The sequence below is a fragment of the Leptosomus discolor genome, chromosome 10 (genome assembly GCF_034619465.1).
Source record: "Leptosomus discolor isolate bLepDis1 chromosome 10, bLepDis1.hap2, whole genome shotgun sequence".
Classification (NCBI taxonomy): Eukaryota; Metazoa; Chordata; class Aves; order Leptosomiformes; family Leptosomidae; genus Leptosomus; species Leptosomus discolor.
In genome coordinates, this window is record NC_141400.1 from 12,436,047 (window position 1) to 12,462,510 (window position 26,464).

At 39.7% G+C, this 26,464-nt stretch overlaps 1 protein-coding gene across 16 annotated transcripts in view; it reads left to right on the forward strand.

Moving 5' to 3' along the window:
• EBF1 (EBF transcription factor 1) overlaps window positions 1-26,464 on the forward strand; it is a 278,880-nt gene that overhangs the window by 179,574 nt on the left and 72,842 nt on the right. For 9 of the 16 annotated variants that reach the window (XM_086471112.1, XM_086471113.1, XM_086471116.1 and 6 more), the window contains exon 8: window positions 4,744-4,885. In XM_086471112.1, the coding sequence (XP_086327238.1) occupies window positions 4,744-4,885 (142 nt within the window). The remainder of the gene's footprint in view (window positions 1-4,743; window positions 4,886-26,464) is intronic. The other 7 variants (XM_086471118.1, XM_086471119.1, XM_086471123.1 and 4 more) reach the window with 1 other exon arrangement.

The window sequence follows — 26,464 nt, forward strand, 5'->3', positions numbered from 1 at the left end:
TATTGTAATTAATGAAACCCAGGTGCCCTAGTTATCTGATTGTTGTTCTTGTTTTAGCACAACTGCTTGCAAACTGACATATGTCAAGATTTAATTTAGAGGAAACTTTTCAGGCTGAGACACTAGATAAAACCCCAAACATTCATTTATTATGAAAACCTTGAAAGTCACTTAGAAATTACCATGCTGTTTGATTCTGTTACCACAACCTCTTCCTCAGCCTAGGCTGCTAGTTTTCCTCCATGGGACGCTGCCACTCATGTTTGAATTGAAGCCACTTGTGCCTTATTGCAAATTTGCATAAAAGACAGAGATGATGCTTCATGAATCCCAGATAATGGAATTTGGACATGCAAGGCTCCATCCCCAGAGAAGGGAAAGGCAAAAAAAAAAAAAAAAAAAAGGCTGAAAAATAGCAGTGAGAGCTGTGGCCCAGTTCAACAAGGTAATTAAGCACCTGCCCTGCGCTTGAGCACGTGAGCAAAATTACTGAATGTATTGTACTTATGTACTTTGTTAGGCATCTGTTTAAGTGTCTTGTTAAATCGAGAGTGATTTTTAGTTACTAGAATAAAGAAGTCAACACATTGTAGGAAGAGGTCACCAAGTGGTGATGAAAATAAAGATGTTGCTCAAGCCATTTCTGCATAGCTTTCAGTAGAGCAGCGAACACTGGAGTTACAGGTTTAACACTAATGACACACTTCAAACCTGGAAATCATCTTAATCAGATTTTCTCTGCCTTTGCCACTGGATGTTGGGGGCATTGCAAAAATATCAGGTCCCTCACCATACATTGGAGAAAATTGAAAGCACAAGGAACATGCTATGTCTTAATCAGTTAGCAAAACTTAATGGGCTGTGGTTAAAAATGAGGAGTCATGCAATGCTTAATTTTGATATATTGGGTGAGGTACTATAACAAATAAACAGGCCAAGTGCTAAACGTGGATAAATAACTTGATCTCCAGGCTCCTGGAGTCCTGAATATTTTATTTTTTTTTCAACTAAGCTCCACAGTATTCACAAACTGAACTATTTAATGGCAGGCAGAATAATTCACAGAGCCGTGATACGTTAATGCAGTTGATAGTGCCAACTTCATTGAAGAAAGTTGTAAACCGGCGTGTTTCTTTCATACCTCTGTCTGCCCTGGTGTTGATACAGGATTTAAAGTCGAAGTCTGTGAAGGGCCAAAGCTAAAGCTCAAAATCATTTTCCATGTTTGCCTGTCCCAAATTAAAACTGTGTTTTGTTGACAAAATTTGGAAAGGTTTGAGATTTGGCAGGCCTGGTTGTCCCTGTGCTTACATTAATGTGTCAACACCTCATTAATCATTTATTAAACTGCAGTGTGCCTTTTGCTCTTGCTATGGTCTGTGTTTTAGGATGCCTCAGTGCCCATTCCACATACACTTTGGCTCTCCCCTCCCCCTAATTTTATGATTTCTCCACAAATTAGTTTTAGCATGTGCTTTAACTTGAACATATCCCAGTCGTTTCAAAATCAAAATGAAGAGAGTGTAGTATTTTTTTAGATTAAAAAATATGAGTAGAACTTGTAAGTATGTAAGTGCTCTGTAGTGATCCAAGTATGTAACTGTGGCACACAATATTCAAGGTGTATTTTTTCTCTGTTAATAATTAGGGGTATTAGTATTTCGTTAGTGCAGTGTATGTTCAGTATTCCTGTATTAATGAGATTTTTGCATTTAAAGAATTGAGCAGTAAGCTTGCGCTGCTTCTTAGAGGTGCACTATGAATAATCATTTTTTTACAGATACATAAGAGTAACCACGTTTTTTTCTGCATTTCCTGAGACTGGAAACAGCTTCTCTTGGGGATTCCTTTTATAGTTTCTTCTGCTAACGACACTGGAGAACCACACTGATGTGGTCTCTTTGTAGTAAATCAAACTCTCTGTTCAGGAGGTAGGTAGGAAGGCACTGTTAAGTAATTCAAAATCTGTTGCATCAACAGTTCCAGAAACCTGAAGGGGGAAAAATTAAATGTAGATTTACTCACATAAAACTGACCTCACTAGGATTGTTTCCTTGAGATTTTCCCTAGAAGGGTGAATGTACAGCAACAGCTACATATATATATGTTTATCGCATGTTTGAGACCTGCCTTGCTATTATTACTCAACACATTATTTTTCTGGAATCCAGTTTCTAGAAATGTTCAAAAGTTTGGGTTTCAGCACAGGATTGGTTAGTTTCAGTGGAAAAATCTGTGTGTACCTATATTTTTAGGATTGGGGCAAATATTTTACATTGTAGCCATTGTAATTAATTGTATTAGTGTTAATTTTCATATGCATCTAAGCAGACCCGTAGAAAAAGATAAGGAGCTGGCATAAATCATGGAGCTGTGACAGGCAATGCCAGCTAAGGATTTGGCTCAAAATCCCAGTTGCAAAGCCTTTACAATGGTTGCAAGTGCACAAATAAGATTGCAAACCCTGAGCCACTTACTATAAGATCATATTTTATTGAAAAGATCATAAACTTTATTCTATCCCTCAGGAACGCAATGGATAAATTACTTTTGAGATCCCTTTTGGAATTTTATATATAGGGCTTGCGTTTTTTTTCCCCTTAGTTTGATTTCAGAAAAACTTACCTATAGTGTTTGGTGCTTTCTTTTTCCCAAATTTCCATCTGTAAGAGCTCTTGAATAATTTATTCTGTATTTTAATATCTTTCACTTAAAATGCACACAAAAACCTATTGCCTGGAATGCTATTCTGAGGGACGGTTTCAGGATCCTTTAGATGTAAATATTCTGGTTTGTATTCCTCTTTTTAAAGACAAATACTTCGGGATTAGCTATGGGCAGTTTAGCAGCTTTCCTTACTTTATATTTTTAAGCATTTTAATCGGTGTTCAGAAATAGGTAGAAAAATTTTTCTTTAACTTTTTTTTTTAGATCCAATTCAAGTGATGAAATTGAATTGTTGTAAGCGATTCTTTAAGTGTCCCCATTTGACCAACTTTGAGAGGCAGCAGCTTCCTGAGAGAGTTGAAGCAATGTTTGCCAATCCTTGTAAAGCATTTCACCTCTTCAGAGGCTAAAGCCTCTCAAAACCAAGAACAATTAAAGCGAGAGCCTTTCAGAGCAACTGGGGAATTCAGCAAAATAAATCAGAAATCCTCTGCCGTGGCTCTGGAGGCTTGCCTCATTATAAGAGCAGATCTATTAGCCCCCTTGCCATTGTCTTTCATTTCTCAAGTGAGGTGATTCTAATTAAATTAATCTGCATGTCAATCTATCGGTGATCAATCAAAAGGGCTGAGGTCCCCCTTTGCGGCAGTGTGCTTGCGGCTGACAGGGGCTGATAATGGAGGAAGAAATAAACTGTCGAGCAAAGTTAATTAGTCAACATAATAGGTGGATTAAACAGGAGCTGCTGATTGCTGTTTCACATGTCGAAGCATGAGGTGGGAGCTGAAACTGCAATTAACAGACAATTATTATATTTGGTTGTAAGAGGTCGCATGAATAAACATATCTCTGTGGGTTTCAGTTTTTAATCCCTTTCCCTGTTTAATGTAAGGAGAAGTGTAGGTCATTTCTTCTTATTGTTTTAGTCAAAGTTCTTGAAGGCAACGCGTGCTCCTGGCAAACCAGCAGCCAGCTGAAGGCCAAATCTTTGGCTGGGTTAAAACCCTGGGAATGCCACACTTTGTTGGGAGAAGACTGTGCGAGGCGGTGGCTGAATGAAAGCCAGGGAGGCTATGAGGTCGCTTGGTCTGAGTGGGGTGGGAGGAGACCAGGTGTGATGAGCTCACAGCTCTGCCAGGGACTTGCACTGTGCATCTCCCCATTTCCTCCACAATAGCTCATGGCTTGAGTGCACTCAGCCTGAACAGGGATTTCCTATAGGATGCTGCCTGCTGAGCCTCAAGGTTGAGAGGTCCCTCTGGACACCTCTGAGCAGTTATGTCTTCTATTCTGGACTGTCTCTGTCCTGCCCCAGGCTGCTCTGGGGAGCAGAAGTGTCGGATCCTGCCTCCAGGGCAGTGCTTCTCTGTCTCCCTCCCCTTGCCTCGAACCAAATCCCAGGTGTTGACATTGAGATAGAGAAATACAAAAAATTCTAATGCTGGATGAATAGGGTTGTGTTCTCCAGATGGAAGACCCCACTGTCAAGCGTGCATGTGTACACAAACATACCTATATGTACTCCCTTAGATAGAGCTCAGGAGAAATTTGGGGAAGTCCATCAACCTGTAGTGACTGTACTAAGGGGAGAGCAGTAGAGAAGGAGGGGATAGGCACACAACAACTGTCATTACAACTCACAAACCAGACTTTTGTTTTCTTTTATTCTGAATCGATTCTTATTTGCAATGTCAACAGCTCTATCTACTTCAGCATGGAAACTGAAGGATAATTTAGGGTGAAACACAGCTGCCCTTGTATATAGGGGGAAAAATACTTAATAAAGATCTTCTTGTTAAAATGATGGTTAGCAGTGTGCCGACTGCCATGCAGCTACAAACTCTGCAATTTGACTTAAAACTGCATCAAAAGCTTTCGATGCCAAAGACCCACTCATCAATAGCGTCTCTTGTTAAGATTTGTACAGCATAAGCACCAGTTATTATGCGAAATAGCTACGCAATTTTCTACAGCTCCCAGCTGTTATTTATTTAACTGAGTTTATTACACTCTGTGCTTCTCAAAAAACATACATATATATCCAAATTTTCCTCCATTTTGCTCTTGTGCTTGCAGGTTGTGGTGTCTACAACAGTCAATGTTGATGGCCATGTGTTGGCAGTGTCGGACAATATGTTTGTACACAACAATTCCAAGCACGGGCGGAGAGCTCGAAGACTTGATCCCTCGGAAGGTACGCCTTCTTATCTGGAACATGGTAGGCATATCATTTTCATTGGTTGGCATTGCTGCTTTAAATGTGGATTTGTTAGTTTGTGTCTCTGGCTACTGGTTTCAAATTGTTCTGTAACAGTTTATACCTTTGGGACTGGATATTTTAAAGAGACAGGCCTTCAAACCAAAGGGAGAATTTTTCAAGTAGGTCAGCACTAAATGTAGTGAAATGATAAACCAGTAAGCAAACATGGATGCAGAGTCTTTCCTGTATGTCAGTGAAGTGTGGTGATTTGTGAGTTGGTTGTTTTGGGTTTTTTTGATTGCATCTATTCAGCACCCAAAATAGGAGTCTGGTCTTTTCCAAATTGCCTTGATTTTTGACTATGCATCTAAAGGATGTTGTATATTTTCTGAAGTGCTCAGCACCCAAATTTCAGATTGGATTTCTTCTATCTATACAGGACTGAGCTCTCTAGGACATCCAGCTGTTCCTTTGAATTGCCCGAAATGAAAACAGAACCCTTTCGGAAATCCATCTGCTTACTCAAGCCATGGACTAGTGTTCTCTTCTGGCTCTAGATGTGGCAATTGAGGAAGCTGCTCTTCCCTGCATGCCACAGCTCCTTGTCTCTCCTCCCTGCCGCAGGCTATTCTCCACCATGGACATGCCAGCTAAGATGGCTGTCTACTTGCTCCCTAGTCTCCTTCAGTCCAAAGAAGTTCGTTTGAGTTAAACCATTTAAATAATAAATCTTTGTCAATCTAGCTTGTTTTGCTGAAATGATTGAAGGAGAAATGGTGCAAGGCAATTTGTCTGGCTTTTCTGAAAGGACAGTAAACCCCAGCAAGGGTGGGATGTGGGGGCACGTGGCTGGGAGCAGCCCTGGGGACAGTAATCTTTTCCGTAAGATCAGCTGGTCCTGGAAGAGAACATCTGCTGGTGACTGTAGGTGCTTAAAATGGGAGTTGTTGAGTGCAAATGTACTTTGAAAAATCTGGATTTGATTAATGTTTTGTTTTGCTCTTTGTCCTCAAAGACGATGACTACTACTGAGAAACAAAACAAAAACAGAGGGCATTTCACTATTTCACTCCCCGCTTCCTGTTCCAGCTTGGTAGAATAGCTCTTTGTCTTCAAAGCTGTTTGCAATCCTAAATTCAATAGGTGCTTGCTCCCTCTAAGAGATGTGTACCTTCAGCTTCCATTGAAGTAGTTGAGTGTAGAAGGCACCAGTCCTTTATGCGGGTTTGTTTCACAAATATTTGCCAGGGATCTGATGAATAATTAAATAGATTTTTCCAAAGAGTTTAAAGAAACCAGATAAAATTTTCTCTGGGAAAGCGAATGCCACTCAGAAAAATGTTAAGTAGATATGTTAAAAGAAATTATTAATACTGAAAAATGGGAAAATGTCTGGGTTTCTATTACTCAGTGGATTCCTGTGGAAATAGCTTTCTATTCTGTTTATACTTTCAGGCATCAGTCCTGCAAGCACTTATGCATATATTTAAAATTATGTGCACATATGGTCCTGTTGGGATCAATGAGGCTTCCGGTGTCAGTGAAGTTGAGGGTATTGATAAGTGTTTGCAGAATCGGGTCTGTAGTTCACACTTACTAACCTAGAATTCTTAGCTCAGCAGCGTTTCTCATTATATAAACATAACTTACATCTGTATTTATTTAGCTCTAACTTTTTATGTAGGCTATGAGCCATTTTCAGCCATAATTCATGTTATAGAAATTTTTTTCATCCTGCCAACAACCTAATTTAATAAACAAACCACTGTCATAATTTTTGCTGAATTTTTGTAAGGAATGTACGAACTCTGTCTTTATTAATTAGCAGAAGGCAGAACATTACAAAAGGAAGCTTCTCTCTGTTCCACTTCGTAATCTTTCCATTAAGTCTGGTCTTTCAAAAAAACACTCCTATTTTTCATTTATATTCTTACTAAAAAAGGTGACATCTTTTCTCCCCTCCCCTCACCCCTTGCAGTCTTCTCAGTGCATGCTTTTGGTCAAGGCAATACTTACTTTCTCATATATAAATGTTCTTGTTCCCATGCATGGTGTGATAACATCTCATTTTACTACAGCTGTCTTTCCTACTCCTACTACCTGAGGGATTCTCTTAGCAAAAAGAAATGAAAAAAAGACAATGTTATTCTTACATACCTGCACAATCCCTAGTTACTATGCTAACATTAGAAGTCCACATCTGCAAAATATCTCCATGTGTACATTTTGTAGGAAAGGTGATTTTTCTAATCTGCTTTCTTAGGCACCTCTCAAGCAACCTCATAAAGCAACCACTAGTAAGTTCTTACTTTTGAATACCAACCTCCACACTAGAAAATTGCATTCTTACCAAAGGCTTGGTGGAGCCTTTCTTTTTTAACATAAATCTTTCAATCCAGCTCTCCAGGAATTCATTCGCATCCAAGAGACAGGAAAAAAAAAAAAAAGGTAAAAAAAAAAATCCAGTAACAGTGTTAAATGTTATTAGCTGTCTAAAACACGTAACTGAATGAAAAAATAAAATAGGAAAAGTCTTTACTGGGCTTAATGCTATTGAATTTTGGGCAGCCACCACAAACCTTAGACATTGGAACAGCTGACAGTTTCCTCCACTGAAATTAATTTTTACTTTTAGTTTGAGTCCCAAAGTATATTATTTTGCTTCATTTTTTGGAATTGTTATCTTGGATAATATCTTCAAGTGTAAGTAGCAGAGACAGTTTGTTTGCCTTTCCTCTTTCCAGCTTTTCTGCCTCCCTCAGGGGGAGGACAGATTGACCTGAACAGTATCTGTAAACGGTGAAATGGGAAGCTAACATGGTCATGGCCAGTTTGTCTCTGCTTTATTGCTCTGGTGAGCAACTCCTGATCATAGGTTTTTAAATGTTGGGATGTAACTATAATATGCCCTTGACCAAATGTATTCCCTTGTACTTTTCTAGACGTTTAACTCTTTAACACAAATACCCAGTCGCAATAGAGATGAATGCTGACTGTGTGAGGACTGGGGAAAGGGGAGAGGGGATGGGGCAAGAAGGTCTGCTGTTTGCCTAGTTTAGTTAGAAAATATCCATCTTATTTTTCCTTACAAAGTTGTATTGAGACATGTTGCTCTTAAACATGGAGTTGCAGTTTGTGTGGCACCTGAAAGGAACTTTGGATGCCAAAAAGCTGTAAAGAAAGCTTTACCTCCCAAGCCACTCAGGAGCCTGGTGTCTCCACATTTGGGTTTTACCATCTCATTAGCAGGTAGCCTGAATTATTTTTGGGACATCCAACACATCTCTATTTGTATCTTGCTTGTCAGACAGTAAAATGAAAGTTTCTTTTTGTAGCTCATCTCTCTGAATATAACTAGGAGCCTAGATCATGTTTTCATGTCCACACACTGTCCTCCTTGAAACCAGTGGGTTAAGAAGCTTGTATTTCAAATAAGTATATCTATATTTCAAAAGTAATAGCTGGCAGAGGCCAATTATTTCATACATTTCTGTGTGGTATAAATAGGGTAAGCCACAGTAGTCTCTGGTTTTCAATAATTATCACTTTTTCATTCACAAATAGTTGGATCCTCACTTGTTTTATATTTATGGTAAACCAGAAAGCTGGTGTGGTTGACCTTTCTAAATTGTACATATATAGTAAGATGTATATTGAAGAGCCAATAGGCCCTAACCAATAGAATGTATTTCAGCTTGTAGTTCATCCCAGGGTGTCAATTTTAAAAGCAAAATCTTTCCAATGCAATTTAAGTGACTAGCTTATGGAAGAGGGGAATTCTGACAGGGTTTGCAACAACTCTTTTCAAGTTTACCAGCATGAAGTCCACCGCTGCAGATGTCTGCAAAGTTTCTAGTTAAAACTCTCATATCACTGCAAAGTAAAAATTCTTTTTTTCCCCAAAATCTTTGAATGGCTTTACAAGAATGTAAAGCCAATTGCAGCATCAGTTTCTCTATTATTTTTCTTCACTGGCAGAATGCAATGCCCTCAAAAAATGATAGTCCCTGAGACCCTGTCAGTTTGCATGCTCTAACACTTTATTATCTAATGATCTAATATGCAACAAGGCAAAGAGGGGGTGCTTATCACCCTGACAGGATGCCTAAGAGAAGTGACTAAATTACTTTATGTACCATTAGCACTAGCTGCCACGGTGAACTCACTGTGAGCATTTATGCAAATATTCTTGAATACATTCAAGTGGCCTTGTCAGGAAGACGACTGACAAGCAGCTTAAATGCTTGGGTTTTTAAAGGAACAGTTTTACTTCTTTTTCCTTTCCTTCCTCCTCCTCCTCCTCCATAGGAGAGCGCTGAAAAATTAGGTGATGGTGAGGTTTGGTGGCAATTTGGTTCTGAGTCAGCTCAACAGAAGCAAAAGATGAAAGATGCAGAGTAGAAATAGGGACAAATTATAAGAAATCATGCCAGAATTTGCAGATGGAAGCCGAGACGACCATGATTTCTAAAGCAATGTCCTGCCATTATTTTAATATGAAATATACATAAATCTGTGTGTATATATATCACAAATAGGCCATTATTAGTGGCTGCCTTATACTGGAAATGATAGTGCATGGCTGGATTATTTGATCACTCTATTGTAGTACCTGAGACAGTCAAGCTTTTACAATGTTGTTTTAGTTCATGGTAGTAATGAGTGATTCAGACCGTTTGCTGTCTGCGGGTGCAAAACCTCCTACAGTAAATGAAGAACAGTGGTTGGTGTGCCTCAGCTGGGTACATCAGGTAGATCCTTTTGTCATCAGTGGGGCATTTAAAGAGATTTTCTTGCCAATCCTGCCCATCGTGGGCAATCTGAGAGCCCACAGTCACCACAGTAGGCACATTTACAGATTTTTTCCACTAAATATTCAGATTTGAAAGCAAAAATGATTGCTAGGCTGTGTCTTAGTTGATTAGATATTTTCTATTTAGGTTAATAAAAAAGGAAAGTTTTTCACCACCTTATAAACTATTTTAAGGGGATAATATTTAAAATAAAGCTTTGAGTCTGACTACCTTTATGTATCATTATCTGGTCTGACTGTAACATAATTGTTGTGAACAGTCATTGTATACCTTGAATTTAGCTGCATGTTCTGGGCACACCAGTTGATGATTTCTGAAAGATGCTCAGAAATCTTATTTAGTGACCTGGTTCTTGTGCTGTAAGTGGCTTTACCATGACATTAACCACTACATTTTTGGCAGTGTGGAGAGTCGTGAAGACTCAAGACTATCAGCTCCATCTTAACCATTCAACCCTGAGTCCCTTGGTGTTGCATGGGTCCATGGTAGTGATGGAATTGTTAGTACAAGACACAATACTACCTGAACTGAAAAATATTGGCAAGTTGAGAAACGTTAATATTCAAAACTTGATACATTTTAGCCTTAGATGGTATAGCTTCAGATTCTTAATCAAAGTTAGGGACTACTGCAATCACAAACTGGCCAGGTTTAAACAAAGAAACTTCAGTATTTGGCTTGTTTCATCTATGGGTGGAAGCACCTGTTATGTCTTAGTGCTTCACTTAAGAATGTTTTTGGGATTATGTGGAAAATGTAAACACACAAGCTTTTTCTCCACCATATGATTCCATATAGAGAAATGCAGTGGGCTTGATTTATTATTTAGAAGGGAAATATTGGAAAAAAAAAATTAGGATTCTACCACTCTACTTGAGGGGATCTCGTATGTTATTCTGAGTTATGTCTGCTTTCTAATTTATTTTCTATGAGGGAAGAATACCTAGGGTTGTTGGACATCTTTATGCATACACAAGGGAGAAAATGTGACTTTCAGAACATTGCACAACATGGATAGTAATAACAGTAAGTGAGCCTTGATATACTGAAGGATTGCAAAACTTCAAGCTGGAAATAATTTTCTTTACTTTTGCCAAGTTGTCTTTTTCATATCGGTTCCTTCATAAATGCAGTGACTCATAAATTCAGGCAATTTTTTACATAATGGCTTGTTATGTGTTCTTGGAGTTTGACCTTACCGAGTGTATAATATTAACCTCTTCCTTGCCCTGTGGACTTTATGTTTCTAATATAAGTGAACACACCAGGGCTGCATTAGTCTAGTACGCATACTCAGATGGAGCTAGAGCATTTGTCCCTCTGAAGAGACAAAACACGGCCAGAAAGTTAAGGTGCTTCACTTGAGAGAATTTGTAGATAAAGACTCCAATATGTTCTCAACAAGATTTTAACTCTGGGGACTATAGATCTAAGTTGCCAAAACTGTGGCAGGTTCTCTGCAGGTTGCAAATGTTAAGTCAGGACATGGTATCTTCCTAAAAAGCGTACAGCAGGTCGGGGAGAATCATGGAATGGTTTGGATTGGAAGGGACCAGGCCCAGACCTCTGCTTCCTCTTTGGATGTTACTGAGAATTTCACAAGAACTGGGTGGGTGGGTAAGTGGAGCTGCGCTTACCACAGCCAGTCATGTCAAACAGAAAGCAGAAAATCTTCTGTTTCTATTTGTCTAGATCATAAATCAGCCATTAAGGAGAGGTACTCAAAATCTTAGAATATCTGGCTGCAGCAATTTTCATCTTTCAAAATTTAATTTTAGTCTGAGCCTAAATGAAAGTAAGATTTAAATGATTTTCTTGGAGGTGAATTTTTAATGGTTGATTTGAGCGAGGAGATTCCAGAATTTCAGTTCTGCCATTAGGCTGTAGGTGTTTCATGAATTTGGAGGTTTGGTTTTGTGATTTTTGTTCATTATTTAAGCATTATTTCATAACATGTATGTACTAACATAGCTGCTGCCATGTCGCAGGAGACTTAAGAGATACCATTTAAAGTATCCTAGTCTTTAATAAAAAGGATTGCTGTTACATAATGCCCATGGAAATACCTTCTGAAAAGTCAAGTTTGGGTACTCCAATTACCACAGTTAGAAAGGATTCCTGCTTGACAGTCACTTATCAGGGATCTAGTGTCACATCTAATTGAAAATGAAAAAAAATGATACAATGGAAGTGGGAGACACCTTGATTTAAAAAAGATAAGGTGTGGCAGTTTCTACCCATGAGCAGTTGCCCTTTGTATTTTTCAAATACATGAAAAATAAAAGAGCCCTTCCCCTAGAATATCTAAATGATGTCAAGCTGTGATATGTTGTTACCCTCTATTGTTGTGAGGATGTCATGAATTCATGGAAAAATAGTACCTGGATGAAGATAGAGCGCATTTTGTGAAATTCCCAGAGGAGCTTTCAGAACTGTGCTCCCAAAATTGCAAAAAAAAAGAAAACATGGGGAAAACTATCATTAAAATTTGATACAGATTTGTGTGAAAAAAAACCTGTTTTGTTACAGCAGACAGATAAGGGAGAAAAGTTCAGATGGAAATTCTCCAACCACCGTGAGAGTTGACTCTTATTTGGAGAGTTAGACGAACCGCTTTCTGAAGGTTTGAGGTTTCTCTTCAGACCTCAGAGGAATCACAGCACAGTTATACGAGTAGAAAAACCTTAGCTACTCTGTTTAGCAGAAAATTCACAGCTACCAGTACAGGAGAACATTCAGTAGCTCTCAAATAGGCAATGAATATTCATAGATAATGAGTGTTCATTACATTTCAATTTGCTTTGCTGGCCACCGTGTCACTAATACAATGGCATCATAGGGGAGAAGAATGGCATTAGGATTAGAGAAATGTTTGAGAGATACTGCACCGTATGGCGGTGAAGTTTTGCCAGAGACTGTTTTTCCAACCTTCCAAAATGTGCACACCAGCAAATGACAAAACATTATATTAGTGTAATATGATTAATATTATTTTGGAACAAATTCCTCTAACTTAGCTTTTTTATTATAGGATACCTTTGTTGTTGTTATGTTGGGAAAAGATATTTTTTCACTCCAGTCCCCTGCTGATTTGGGCAGAGGAAAAGGATTTTGTGAATTGTGGTTTGTAAATGAAGGCCAAGAATTAGTGATTTTTTGAGAACTCATCTGGATGTTGTAAAAGGTCATGATTATCAAAGAATGGTGTTCCCAGCAGTTTGCAGGTATCTGGACACTTCCAAATGTTTCATGTTAGGTGCCGCAGTATTCAAATACCCCAGAGCAGTTGGTGATTATGAAAGGTCTCTGTTCCTGTGGAACTTATGTCCAAAGCTGTGAATCAGCTGAGTGCTAACAATCTCAGGGTTAAAGTTTTGTTTAGATGAAAATTTTCTGCCAAATTGTCATTTACAATATTCTGATTAGAAAACTTCACAAATAATGAATTTTGTAATGTTTGCATCTCAAGCTGCACATCTTCTCATTGAACGGAGAGAATACTGGCGTGAGCGTTCAACTCTGTCTCTTACTGCCCATTGCGGGGTGCCTGCCAAGTGTTTCCCCAGCAAACTGAGTATTTGACAAAGCTCCTCCACATCCAAAGAAATGAGTTAATAGCATAAACCAGGAAACTGATACAGAAAATGGAACCTACCAGGGTGGGATGTTTGGAGTGGTTACTCTAATCTGGGTTGCCATCTGAAAATTATTAATGTTAGTAGTAAAGAATAAAAATAAACTACTAATAATTAATATTGGGATGGAGACAGACTTTGTGTTTGGCCCTAATCCAGAATACAAGATTTTCCGGAGTGCATGGCATTGCAAAAAGTGTGCTTTCATTAAAGCCAGTAGTACAACTTCATAAAGTGTTTTTTAAAATCTTAACCCAAACTGTTTGCTGAGCATAACCAGAAAGCTTTGTGTGTCACAATTAGTCCTTTCTGCTTCCCACCTTCATTCCATGAATTTATAGTTCTCTTTGTGACAAAACAAATCTTTAGCGTGAAAGTGACTGTAATATAAGCAGTGCTGGTTTATGACCTCATTGAGCAAAGCGAATAGGGTCAGGAAGTTTATTGAAAAGATCAAGAATAATGTTTTATGAAAAACTTGTCTGAAATTTAGAAGTTTAAATTTATTTCTCAAAAGTAATTCAAACATTTAGATCTGCCAGTTAAGGTACAAGGGCCACTGTGAGATGCTTAACAAAATACTGTCCTTCATGAAGTGGATGTTCAGGACTTTTTGAACTTCTGATCAATTTTTGTGAGTCAAATGTTCACCCAAAAGTGTAGGTACCACAAAGCAAACTTGTTGGAAATTCTTGGACCTAAAGTCAAACTTTCAAAGTGCCAAGGTGCCTAAGGCTGTGGGTAAGTAATGGGGTTTTTAAAACTTCGGCTACAAAGTTTCTAGGCCTGTCTGCCAGGTACTTTGAAAATTCCATTAGGTGCTTACTGGAACCACTGGATAGCTGGGTGCTTCCAAAAATCTGGTCCCAAATGATGCAGGAACCTGTGTGCTTTTTACTATACTACTGTTGAAATGTCTGTTAGCAATGGGAGTATAAGGTAGTTCAAAATTAATTTTGTTTGCTTAACACCATATCATTATGGTTTTTTAGCAACTCTCTCAGAGGTTCTGTATCTGTCCCATGAAAAAGCAAAGCGCATTTCCTGCATAGGTCCCTTTTGGGTTGTGAAATGGCAGCAGACCTGCTAGATCTCCCCTGCTATTGGAGACTGAACAGACAGCTCACGTTGCTGTTTGCTGAAAACCTGGGCTTGCATATGGAATTCATAGGTTTGGTGTTACCTGATCCATGCTGAGAGGGAAGGCCAGCACTCGGAGGTAAATTGCAGGCCTGACCGCAATGCTGCTCATCTTTCCAGCTGCAGCTTTAGTTTGTGGGTTGGGGTTTGAGGTCACAGTGCTTTGATGCAGTACATTCAGGTGAGAGCATCGCTGAACTTCCGTGGGCAATTTGAGGAGATGAAGAGAGGGAAAAAAAATACTTCTGACCAGGTTTGGCTCTCTCAGGTACTGAAAGGTGAAGCAACTCTGATTAAGGGCCCTTTGGGGAAAATTATCCCCTTCCTGGGATTGTGACCTTGAAGGTGATGGCAAGTGTCGCCTCCTCATTTAGCCCCAAGTCTGAGCAGAGGTTCCTGCTGGAGCTCAGAGTCAGGTGCCTCTTCAACATTAGCTGACAAAAATTTTTTATGGGGTTGCTTATGCCTGCTTCCTACCTATGATATTGTCTTTCTGAGGTCCCTTGGTACTTTCAGGAGCCAGCATAGAACTCCTGGGTCTCCAGTCTTCCAGAGGTGTCTACCCATCTCTGCTTATTGTATAGCGGAAAGAGGATCCTAATTTAGGCAGACTGACTCACCCAGCCAGAGCTGGAGTCTGACTTTTTACGTGCTGCGATGCCTTAGGTTGGTGGTCTGAGTATGGCCCTAAATAAATAAAAACATAGCATGGCTTTATCAGACACATTGAAAGAACAACTTCTCTAAGCATTTGTAGGCTTGAGTCCAAAGTATTCACTCCTTAGATTTTCAGTGTGCTGGTTTTATGTGGTGTCATTGCTGGACAGATACTATGAACTATAAATATATTTTTATGCTTGTGTTTTTGCAAGTAAAGCCTAAATGGCTGTGAGGAGGTGCTTGATCCTGCATTCAGAGCAGCACAAATAACAGAGGAGGAAATGGTCTGAAAGACACTGCACAGGAGAGACAAGGGGGTCTCAGTCTTTGCAACACAATCAGGGCTTCTGCTTGAAATGCAATTCAGGTTATGTCGCCTCCGTTGCTGTCCTGCTGCCATCACAAACATGGGCTGAGTGTTACATTGCATTCCTGAATCAAACCAATAATAATAATGATAATAAATAATAATAATAATATCAATTGAATGATTTTGTTTATTTTTGTCATCCACCCTTCCCATCCCAGGTAGTCATTAGTTTGTAGTGTATTTCTGGCCAGGACAGCGATTTAGTTAAACCTGATCACTGGGATGCTTTTCTTACAGAAGAGCCAGGTTCCCTACCTTTCCCTTGGCCCAGGGCCTGGAAACCCAAGGCTGTCCATCGGACCTTGGTCTCTCCATTGGCAGCTCTGTGTAACCTGTCATGGAGACAGCCTGAGCACAATTTTTGCACATGATGAATATGGATCTTTGCTGCATCTGGCAGGCTGCAACAATGAATGCAGAAGACTGTCATTAATAGATAATAAAAGCAGAAAGCAACATTAATGGGAATAAGCTTTTCTTTTACTGGGACTGATTATTACATTTTTGTTCTTTGCCTGTGACTAGACCGAGCTGCAAATAACAACTACCAATGCTGTCTGCACGTGTGTGTTTTGTTGTTGGCTGGTTTTTAATCTGGAATATTTAACCATGATATCTTCAAAGTGTAATTGTGTCATACATTCTCATACACTAACAGATTTGAAAGATGAAGAGCCTCTCTGCTTTATGTTTAGTCATGCCTTCATTTATAAATTTATGGCAGTGTTATGGCTTAATGAATTGAACAAATCCCAGAACAACAACAAAAATGCTTTTTTGTTTGAATTTAGATATTGCATACTTTGTTCTTCAAATGAGTAATAAAACCAATATGTTTCTTTAGTGGTAAACTTCAGGCTAACTTCATCTCATATTACTAATCAAGTACTCAAGGATATGTGTGTGCACATATACATATGTGTGTGCGTGTGAGTGGTAAACAGGCTCTTTCAGTTGTTGTGCTAGACATAGGCTGAACATTCGTATTCTGATAGCGATAGGCAAACCTCCGAGAACAGATGGAGCAGAGTTCAGCACAAAGGTTTAATCCTATCAGGATGATTCCTGTATGGCCATCTGGATAATCCGGCGCACAAATTCAGTGCCTGTTAAAAATACAGCGTAGGCCAAGATTAGCGTCACAGATTTTCCACTAGACTTGTTCATATTTGACTTTATGATTCTCAGACTCCAGAAAATTGCATTAGAGAGCAGCTTGTGATTTGTGAGAGAAATCAGATGAGGAATAAGAACTCTTAGAGTACTTGAATTTCCCTTGAAGAAACTGGATTACAGGCACTCCTTGTCCCTGCCACAACTGCTTTGTGTTTCTACGCGGGTTGTTCTGTTTCTGAAAGACGATTACTGCTAGCTCTCTGTTGTGGGCAGACTTTCTCAATTCTGCTGAACAAAGAGACTTCAGCTAAAAATTAATTTTAGTTGGGGCTCTTGTTTTTATCAGGATGAAATAAATTATTTATTTGCTGTAGACTCAATTTCATGTGAACTTCTGATTGTTGTGCTATATAATATAGCGGGGGTTTTAACTGATTTTGGGTGGTGGAGTTCTTTTGTGATAGTGAAAGATTCCATAAAAGTTTAATTGATGCTAATATTTAGTTTGGGGGAGTGAGAATTTAGATTTAGCTTGAACTCTACGTTTCATCTAGAATAGTTACTGTGTATCATCAACTGAATCTTGCCAACGTGGCAATAACATACCAGTGTACATCTGAACATCAAAACTCGCTGCTGTTGTGCTTGGGATGCTGAGCTTTTTACACCTGGCAGGGATGGGATGCTGTGGCTCAGGAGCTTTTATCAAGTCCTGTGTTCTGACTCTAGAGAGATTTGCTGTGAGAGATTTACAGTTTTGTTCAGGTAATGATGGAAAATAAAAGAGAAAATGAGACCAAGGTGATGGTAAATCAAAACATGAATTTAGAAATAGCACTCACCTCCGCTTCTGTTAGGTTGGGATTTAGCAGAACTGTAAACCACAGGGTTAACATTAAACAAATGACTGGTTCCATTCTATAAAATGCTTTGCTGGTTCAGGACCTTATGAGCACGGAAGGACCAGTCAGTTAAATCAGGTAGGTTTTGGGGTATGTGAGCCATGCAGTGAAGTTTGTTTTGATAAACTTTTAGGGTTGATTCATATTACACATTTTGTGCTTCCATTCGCAAGGTTGCCTTCATCCTCACCCAGAAATTGCATCAGTGCAACTATTTTTAAACTTTAGTGCACTTAAACAGATGTAGTCTCCTTTCTGGACATGCTTATTGTTTTTAAAATAGTTGTATTGGCTTAGCTGGGCTCTGTAACTTCATCAGTGGAAGTTAAATGGGTAGGAAGCCATTGAAATTGAAACAGGAGATGCATATAGGATTTTTTCAATGTTTTACTATCAAAGCTTTTAAAGTCCACCTTTATAAAATGGTGCAATCCTGTGCACATATCACACCTTAGTCCCCTGCATGCTGTTGCCTTTGGCCCCCTCTCTTTTAGGAACATTGTTCCTGTGCCTTTGCAAGTCACTCTATGGGATGGAGGAAGGAGCAAAGAAATTGAGGTGTGATAATTTGGAGGCTCATAGTAAAGCATTTATCTTCCTTGGGGTCAAAATGTGGCTGTGCACCCCTGAGGGAGCAGAGCATGCTGCAGCAGTCCCTCATTTTGTGCTTGGATCTGAGCAAACTTGTCCCCAGTTGTGGAGCTGGAAGCACTGCCAATATTTGGTAGGCCCTATGCGATATTCTTGGATGTGCTGTTACTTCTCCTGATCCAGTGTGTCTATATGCCCTGTGCAACTGAGCTGCCCTAGATAACAGAGGCTGTGTCAGCACTGGAGCTGAGTAGCTGCATTGGTTTAGGCAGAGTGCTATGTTTGGCTGAGGCCACCCACAACACTTTCTTCATGGCTGACTCGAACTGAAAATCTTCCAACTTCAGGGCAAAACTTAAAGCTTAACATCTGCTTGAAATTTCCTTGAAATAAAAAATCAGAACAGTGCATCAAAAAATTTCACAATAAAATTGTTAGGCTTCTTGAGAGAGATATATATATATGTTTATACAGAGAAAGTGCATAGTTTTTTTTTCAAAAATAATAATATATGTATTATTTATTTTTATACATATATATTAATGTTTGGGCTGAACCTGTATATTGAATTTAACCAAATTTTCAAGTGTTTTTGCAACATTACATTTTTCTTGGGGATTTATTATTTGCCAAACAAACATGACGGAGCTCTCTTTTGGAGGTCAAGTTTCACCGACTTGCAGTGAGATGCTAAGGACTCATACTGTTTTATTAATTTTTGCAAAGCAGGAGGTACCTCCTAAAGTAAAAAAGACAAACAAGCAAAAAAACCCCCCCGAACTTCCTCTGTGATGTGAAGGGTCTAAAAGAATGAATGAAAATGCATTCCTTGCAATCATACAGAGATAACTAAATTATTATTTTTAGGAAAATGTTTTAAGCAAAATACACAGAAGATTTTTTTGTAACACATCTCTCATTATTCAGGATTGCCTCCTTTTTTCCATGCGATCATTTTTCAGGCAGAGATGAACAACTGAGAGCTTTGGAAATCATTAAGGACAGAGAAACACAGAGGACTTCATGAAATGTAACCTTCCTAGCTGAGGCATCAGCAAGGATAAAAGAGATACACTGGCTTAAGTATTGATTGTAGGTAGAATATTATCCCGGGTCATTTACATTTTCAGTTCCCATTAATGGAAACTGAGCTTCTGAAATCTCAGGGAAAAAGTCACAGCCAATACCTTTAATTTCACTACTTGAAAACAGAAACAAAGGCAACCTTCCCTCCCTTCCCCCAACCTGGAGGGATTGCACGGTGTGTGTATTTTTGGTTTGGTGATTTCACCTAGTGCAGATGTCGTGAAGAACCAGGAGGAGGTTGCCCTTTTTGGCAGGGTGTTGTAATCTTTAAAGCTTGCCAATGGTAAGTCCCAAATATCAAGATGCTGTAAAGGAGGGAGCTGGGAAGGGGGAGCAACGTATCACATCCTCGTGCCTGTGTTGCATAAAGCTGCATGAGTTATCTCCTTGAGAGGGAAACCTCTGTTACCCTGTTTCCTGCACAGCAGCTGCTTATTGTCAGGAGAGAATAGGAGAGAGAGCAGCCTGCGATATGAAAAAGAAAAGCAGGAAGATCATCACTTTACTAAGATAAACAGCAAACGCATTGTTTAGCTTAAGAGTGAAGATTTAATGCTCCAGTACAATATGTAAAAACTCTGCCACATTCCCTTTCCCTGAAGTGTCTGTGACTAACCCTTTGGGCTGGTCCTGCAGACTTTTCCCATCTAGGCTGGTTTGGTAAACTTCAGTTGCTTGTGCTGGACACAGCTCCGGCAATGCCTCCACACACTAGACTAGAATGGTACCATTGCCTGGGCACACAGACTTTTTAGAGTTCACCCTTTCAGCATGCTCAGAGTAGGTGAGCAGATGATGACAACTTCCTGCTTGGAAAAAAAGAACAAACCAAACCAAGAAAACAGCCCAACTCACACCCGTCCCCAGGTATTTTGTTCTCTTAAACTGTCAAATTTTGGAAGAATGATAATTTTCAGTTCTGAAAAAAACCCCACTCCCCCCATGATACAATTGATCTGTTAAAGGACTTCATGTGGAAAATCCACAATAAACAATAATGACTGGAATAACCCTTCCCCCCTGTATAACACCTATGTAAATCTATAATTTAAGGAGGGAAGAAATAATGTTTTTCTCCCCTTTTAAGGAGAAGCATACCTTGCCAAACTAAGAATGTTGATCAAAAAGCATCCCAACAAGTGCTGCACACCTTTGGCTCTGGAGTGCTGTGGGAAAGGAATTTAGGCTCAGACCATTCCTGGGCGCTGCCTTGCTCAGAGTCACAAACACTACGTGATTTCAATAGCTACGAGGCACAAGATGATATAAAAATGGTGTAGAAATCCCAGAGTTAGCACTGACTTGCTGCTACTTTTGACTCTGCAACACCGAGTACACATAGCATCTCAGTTCCTGAAATCAGCCTATTGGCGTTAGTGCATCGGCTCTGCTGCTGCTAGTTCTCGTGTTAGATTGGATGAGCTCTGCACTGCACAGGGTGGTCTACATGTAACCTAAGTGTTTTTTGAAATGGGAAACCCCAGTTCCGTATACATTACATAGCTCTTGGCAGCTTTGCACAGAGCGCTGCCCAGTTATCTTAAAAAATCTAGTTCCTTATTCTGCAACTTCTTCAGCTGGGTTTTTAAGCACTTAGTCAAGTGGTTTGTTGAATTACAGCTTCAATAAGTCATGGTTTTGAGTGCTTAAAACTGATTTGTCTTGATATTCTGAAAATCAGTAGTTTAAAGAAAGCATTTAACAGGTTGCAGGATCAGACTCATAAACTGTGGGTTAATCTGTGGCTCATTTATATATTTAGCCTGGAATTAGGTTTTACCCAAGAAAAAAAGGAAAATTAAATTAAACTCCATATTATTTCAGTACTTCCTTTAAGATGGGACATAAATTCCCTGTTCCTCTGAATTCCCAGTTTTAACTGCCTTTATGCAACTCTCCTTGCGTGTCATGATACTCTTAAAGAAGAGAAAAATAAAAGCACGTACCCCATCATTTGAACTCCTGTTGTGATGCAGCAACTGTTGTCAGAGCCTCATCTGTGGAATAATGGAGGATGAAACCACACTTCATGATAAAAACTGCAGGCGAGGCCATTCTTACAGTCACCAGCACAAACTAGATATTAATCATAGAGCAAATACATTTCAGAAGCTAAATAAGAGCAGTCCCAGAGCCCTGCTGATAGCTGTGCATCCCACTAATTCACCTCAGTGAACATTTACCTCTAAGCTCAATTAACCCTTGTTCCAAGGCCACCCATAACTTTGTGGTAAATATGTTTTTTTTCCTCTGGCCTCTGTTTTCTATCAATGGAATAGATCATTTCTGTTGGAGGATAAAATGCTATCTCTGTTTATAAACGCAGGTCCCTAATTAAGAATATGAGATGTCCAGAGTGTGTTTGTGAGGGATTTGATTTGTCAGCTCATTGATTCTGTATATTCAGATGTTTGATGCTCCTGAGGGCGTCTGCTATTTCTTCTATCTTCAGGTGCTGTTTGAGGCAGACAGAAATGCTCAGGAGGCAGATGGATGGTGATGTGGGGGAGAGGGATTTCCTGGTGCAATTGCCTGCACATGAAGTTAGTTGTTTAACGTGTATGAGAAGCAATGAGTAGACGTTATTGCTGTTGTTTTGTTATTATTATTATTGTTATTAGTATTATTTGTACCGTTATTATTCTCCCTTCCAAGCATTGTTCAGAGGCAAATTGGAAATGTGGTAATTAGGCCCTGACTGGTAGTGTAGTACTAGTGTCCTGAGCCAAAGTTCAATGCCCTGAAATGAAATTTAAACCAATTAATCTGTTAGATTTTTATCGCTTGTCCGTGTTTTCTCAGCAATTCCCTCAGCACGTGGCCTTTGATCAACTCTCATACAAAAGCTAAAACGTGTGCCTGCTGCTAGCAAGATGGGTCTGACATTAACATGGCACTCATAAAACAATCAGAGCCGTGAAGCCCTCAAACAGACAGGGCATAGTAATATTTAATAAAAGTGCACACATAATCTTCAGAATTAGCATTTTCTGCCTTGCAGTACCTTTGGGAGAAGAGCTTTTATTTGTGGAGTGATCATTATTATAACAAAGAAGAGCTACCTAATAATTTCCACTTTAACTCTGCAATATGCCACGAGCATTTCTGAACCATTATGCTAAACTGTGGCGGGGTAATCATTTTATTGTCACAGTTTGAAGGAAGAAAAATCCCCTGTATATCAGTAGCTAGGGGAGTACAGGAACACAGGAACACACTGATACACACAGCACACACCAAAAAACTTCCTTTTTGATACCCGTGTGCTGAAGTTGGTACCTACCATCCTTTGTATGGAAGGTGATAAGATTTTAATAATGTATATTCTGAGAAAAGATGAAGATTTCAAAAGGACATTGTTTCCCTTGAAAGTCATTAAGGTTTTTGCTCATAAATCCTTAAAATTTATTGATAGAGACCTTAGCTTTAAAGTCAGTGGCAAAATTCCTATTGGCTTCAGTAAGTTTGGGATTGCAGTGCCTCCCTCTGACATCTATATCTGTTAACTCAAACTGCAGGAGCGGCACAGTAAAACATGTCAGATGTTAGCACTGATTTGTCTTGGTATTATGCAAAGAAGGAGAGCAGCTCATTAAGACTCATAACCATTAGGCCATTTCAGCAGGTGGAGGATGTGGCCACATCACCTTCAGCAAGGACCTGGAAGGTCCGTGCCTGCAGTTGGAGCGGTTTTTCCTCAGTCCAGTGACTGTTCTGAAAACATGCAGCCAATGTAGTACACTCACGCCAAAGAGTCTTAAAGCCTTATCTGATCATTAGGCTACCAAACTCTTTTGGTTCTGGTTGCAGTTGGCCGCCAGCTGTTCATTTAAAAAAAAAATGTTTGTAGGTGTAAGAATGTGTAATTATTCTCTTTTATTATAATTCTTCTCTGGACTTGAAGTCTGTTCATGTTATCAATCATGTACACTTCATTGCCTTTATTGGAACAGGTCTAAAGTCCTCCACAGTGTTTTTTTTATCAGTGAAGTTTCAGACTTTGACTGAAATCTCTTTTTCTACAGAAAAAGGTAAATTTTATGTAACTTTTTAAAATTTGTTTTAAAAAGACCATTTTAGAAATGATGCTTTGGTGTTACAGAAGGACATGTGAAGTGATAATATTTTGAAACAAAATATTTTGTTTTTCTTGGAAATATTAAAAAGTGTTATAGTTAATTCCAGATAGAGATTCTGGAACTTTGCATTCTGCAAAAAAATGTTCTGTATTTTGGTTTCTCTTGTGACCAAAACAAAATGTAGAAAAATCTCTGATGAAAAGACTTTTTCTGCCTAGCTCTGTTTTTCTAGGGTTGCACAGAAGTAAACACCTTCCAGACAGCACTTTGAAAGTTGCCAAATGATTAATAGAAGAAGTATGAAGAGCTGAAGGCCTGACTTGGCCAGACATTTGTACCAGGGGCATAAATATTGCTGAGGTCATTGCCTTGCCCCCCTCCCAACATTACCTGTGGTGACGCTGGCAAATGGGACCCAATTCTTCCATCCTCCTTCCTGGTGCTCCAAGGAAAGGGCCTGGGAAGGGCAAAGTTTTAGTAAGACAAATGTCCCAAACGACGCTGACTGTTGCAAATATGTCATTGTATAAACATGTCTTGTGCCTTCAAAACCAGGTAGCAGTCTGGATGCTTCCCTTGGCACGTCTCCTCAGGCTTCCTCGGGATGCAGCCCTTCAGCACAGCTGCCCTTGTGGGGCAGCACCTTCGTGCAGCCCTTCCAGTCTTTAAAGACAGTTGCATTTTAAGATAAGAGAAGCTGTGTGGGAAAAGTTGGGAAGTCCAATCGGTTTTTGTGACTGTTACCAAGGGAAAATAATGCCCTTAAACCTTTCAGGAATGCACAGCACTCTCACTGCTTCTCAGGTTGTGCCTGCAAAGGGTCCAACCTGCCCTGCTTATTAAACCACCAAGTCCTGACTTTTTGTCCTCAGAGGAGATGTCCTGAGCTATTGACAGCGGTTTCGGTGAGGCACTGATGCAGCACAATTCCTACATATTTAAATAAAATTACATGTGTGACTGGTCACATTGACTTTGTGGGCAAGAGTGTTCCAGTGAACAACCCACAGCCCCAGTCCAGCACAAGGACCTGAGCGTCTGCTCGAAGTCCCGCTGGCTGCCATGGGACTTGGCATGTATTTGATATTAGGCAGATATATGTGTAAAGTATCAGAATCAAATACTTGAGGTAGCACAAGACAGCGCAGCACCTTGCGCCTCTGATGTCTAAAGAACATCACAAGATAAGTAGCACGACCTTTAGTGGGGACCTGTAACTGCAGAACAGTGTCTTGCATTCATTTTAAAGATGAATTGAATGTATAATTTTGAAGCCTGCATATGTTTTCTGTTAATGGCTTATGGTCTCAAGCAGTTTTTATTCACTGGTATTTAGGAAAAAAATGTTGCTTGTAGTCTTTAAGAAAAGTAGCTCATTCTCTGACACATGGGAAACTGATTATCTTCGGGTTTTATTGTGGGGCATGTGTGTCCACAATCAACTGGAAATACTGGAAAGGGTGTAATTTGGAAATGATTTTAATTTTTATTTATGAAAAAGTTTGATCCTGTGAAAGGGCTAGATGGCATTTTGAAAAGCTGCTTTCACTGTAAATCCATTGCTGTGAGCTCAGCTGAAAGGAAAGCATTTGGTTTTGGACTTTGCAATGGTTTTTATGCACAGTTTTATGCCAGTAACTTGAATCCAAATTAAACATATTGAAGTTACTTCTGTGTGCGCACTACATTTTCATGACGGTAACGTTAGGATGTTTCTTTTGTTAGCTCATGTAAAAGTTAATGGCTATACTCTGCCAAGTTTGGGATAGGGTAATGATTTTTTTCTGCCTGTATGTGTTTGTGTTTTTCAACTGGAGCTGGCATCCCCATCAGCTTGAGTAGTGGAAAAGTTTGTGCTTGACACTTACAACCTTTTGTAGGTAGAGACAGGGTCTGTTTGCTCCCTGTGCACGCGTTCCATCACCGGTGGTGCGAGTCTGTAGCAGTGCCCACAGAAACACTCACTGCTAAGGGTGACTCAACAGCTCCCTTTCCAGCTGCCTCCTGCTTCCCAGCTCCACGCCTGCTGCCCTGCCCAGGGGCTGGGAGGAAGGAGCTTCTTACCAGCTTCGCTGCCTCTTGCAATTAGCTCCAACTGACCAGAACTTCACGAAATAATCATAATGATGCACTGAGTCTCTTTAGTGCTTTATGTCTGGAGCAGTTTCAAATAGGCTTCTGTGAATGAATTAATTTACTGTCTTCACAATTAGAAGAATGTAGGGCAGGGGCTGTGCCAATGTACAGCCACATTAAGTTATTCATGAGTGCAAGGGTGTTGTCCGGGATGCTGCTAACATATGGGGAGCTTTCACACCCCTGTCTTCCTAGTAAATCCTTACCTGACGAAGTGCTTGAGTGCCCTCCCTTGAGTACGTCAGCAAATACTCAAAGTTACAAACCAAATTAACAGCTCAGACAGCTTTTAGACCAAGTAGCAATTCACAGCCAAATGCCAGCAACCCTAAACTAAGGAATATGTGTGCAAATATATATATTTATATGCAGCTAATGAAGTCCTGCTGATTGACACCTAATTGACGTTGCAGAATCAGTGTGGGCAATGGCAGCTCTTCATGTGTTTTGAGTGGAGCCAGCCTCTCTGCTGAGGACTGGGTTCATATCTAAAGGAAAGAATCTTTCTTTTCAACATTGAGGTTGACTGGTGGAGTTTCCTTAAGGAACCCGTTTTTCATGGCTCATTAAATTGTTGAGGTATCGGCTTTACTTAAAATGTTATCTAATGGTATGGGGTCATATTTTCACCTCAGGCTGTATTAGCAAGGAGAAGTTGGTGTCATTTGGGATGTAGTCACTTCTTTTCATCAACCTCTATGAGCACCCTGAGACTCCACAGCTGAGAGTTACCCAGGTCATTTTATTTTATTCAGGTTATTTTTACAGTGATGTTGTCCCTGTTACTTCAGCACAGTTAGATTCTGATATACTTTGGTACTGCAGAGGAGGAGAATCAGCATGTGGATGTTTATATTGCCCTATCCCAGCAATATATAAAGTTGAGCGTGCTTCTGCTTAGATAGTCTTAACCCAGAAGATCTTACACCAAGATCTGAGCTTACTACTTTGAGCAGTGCTTGAGTTTTCAACATCCTCTCAGGAGGCGCTTGGTACACATGATGCCAAGAAAGTGGCTAGTGAAATCGGGGACAGACTCTATGAATATGGCAGAATACATTGCACGTG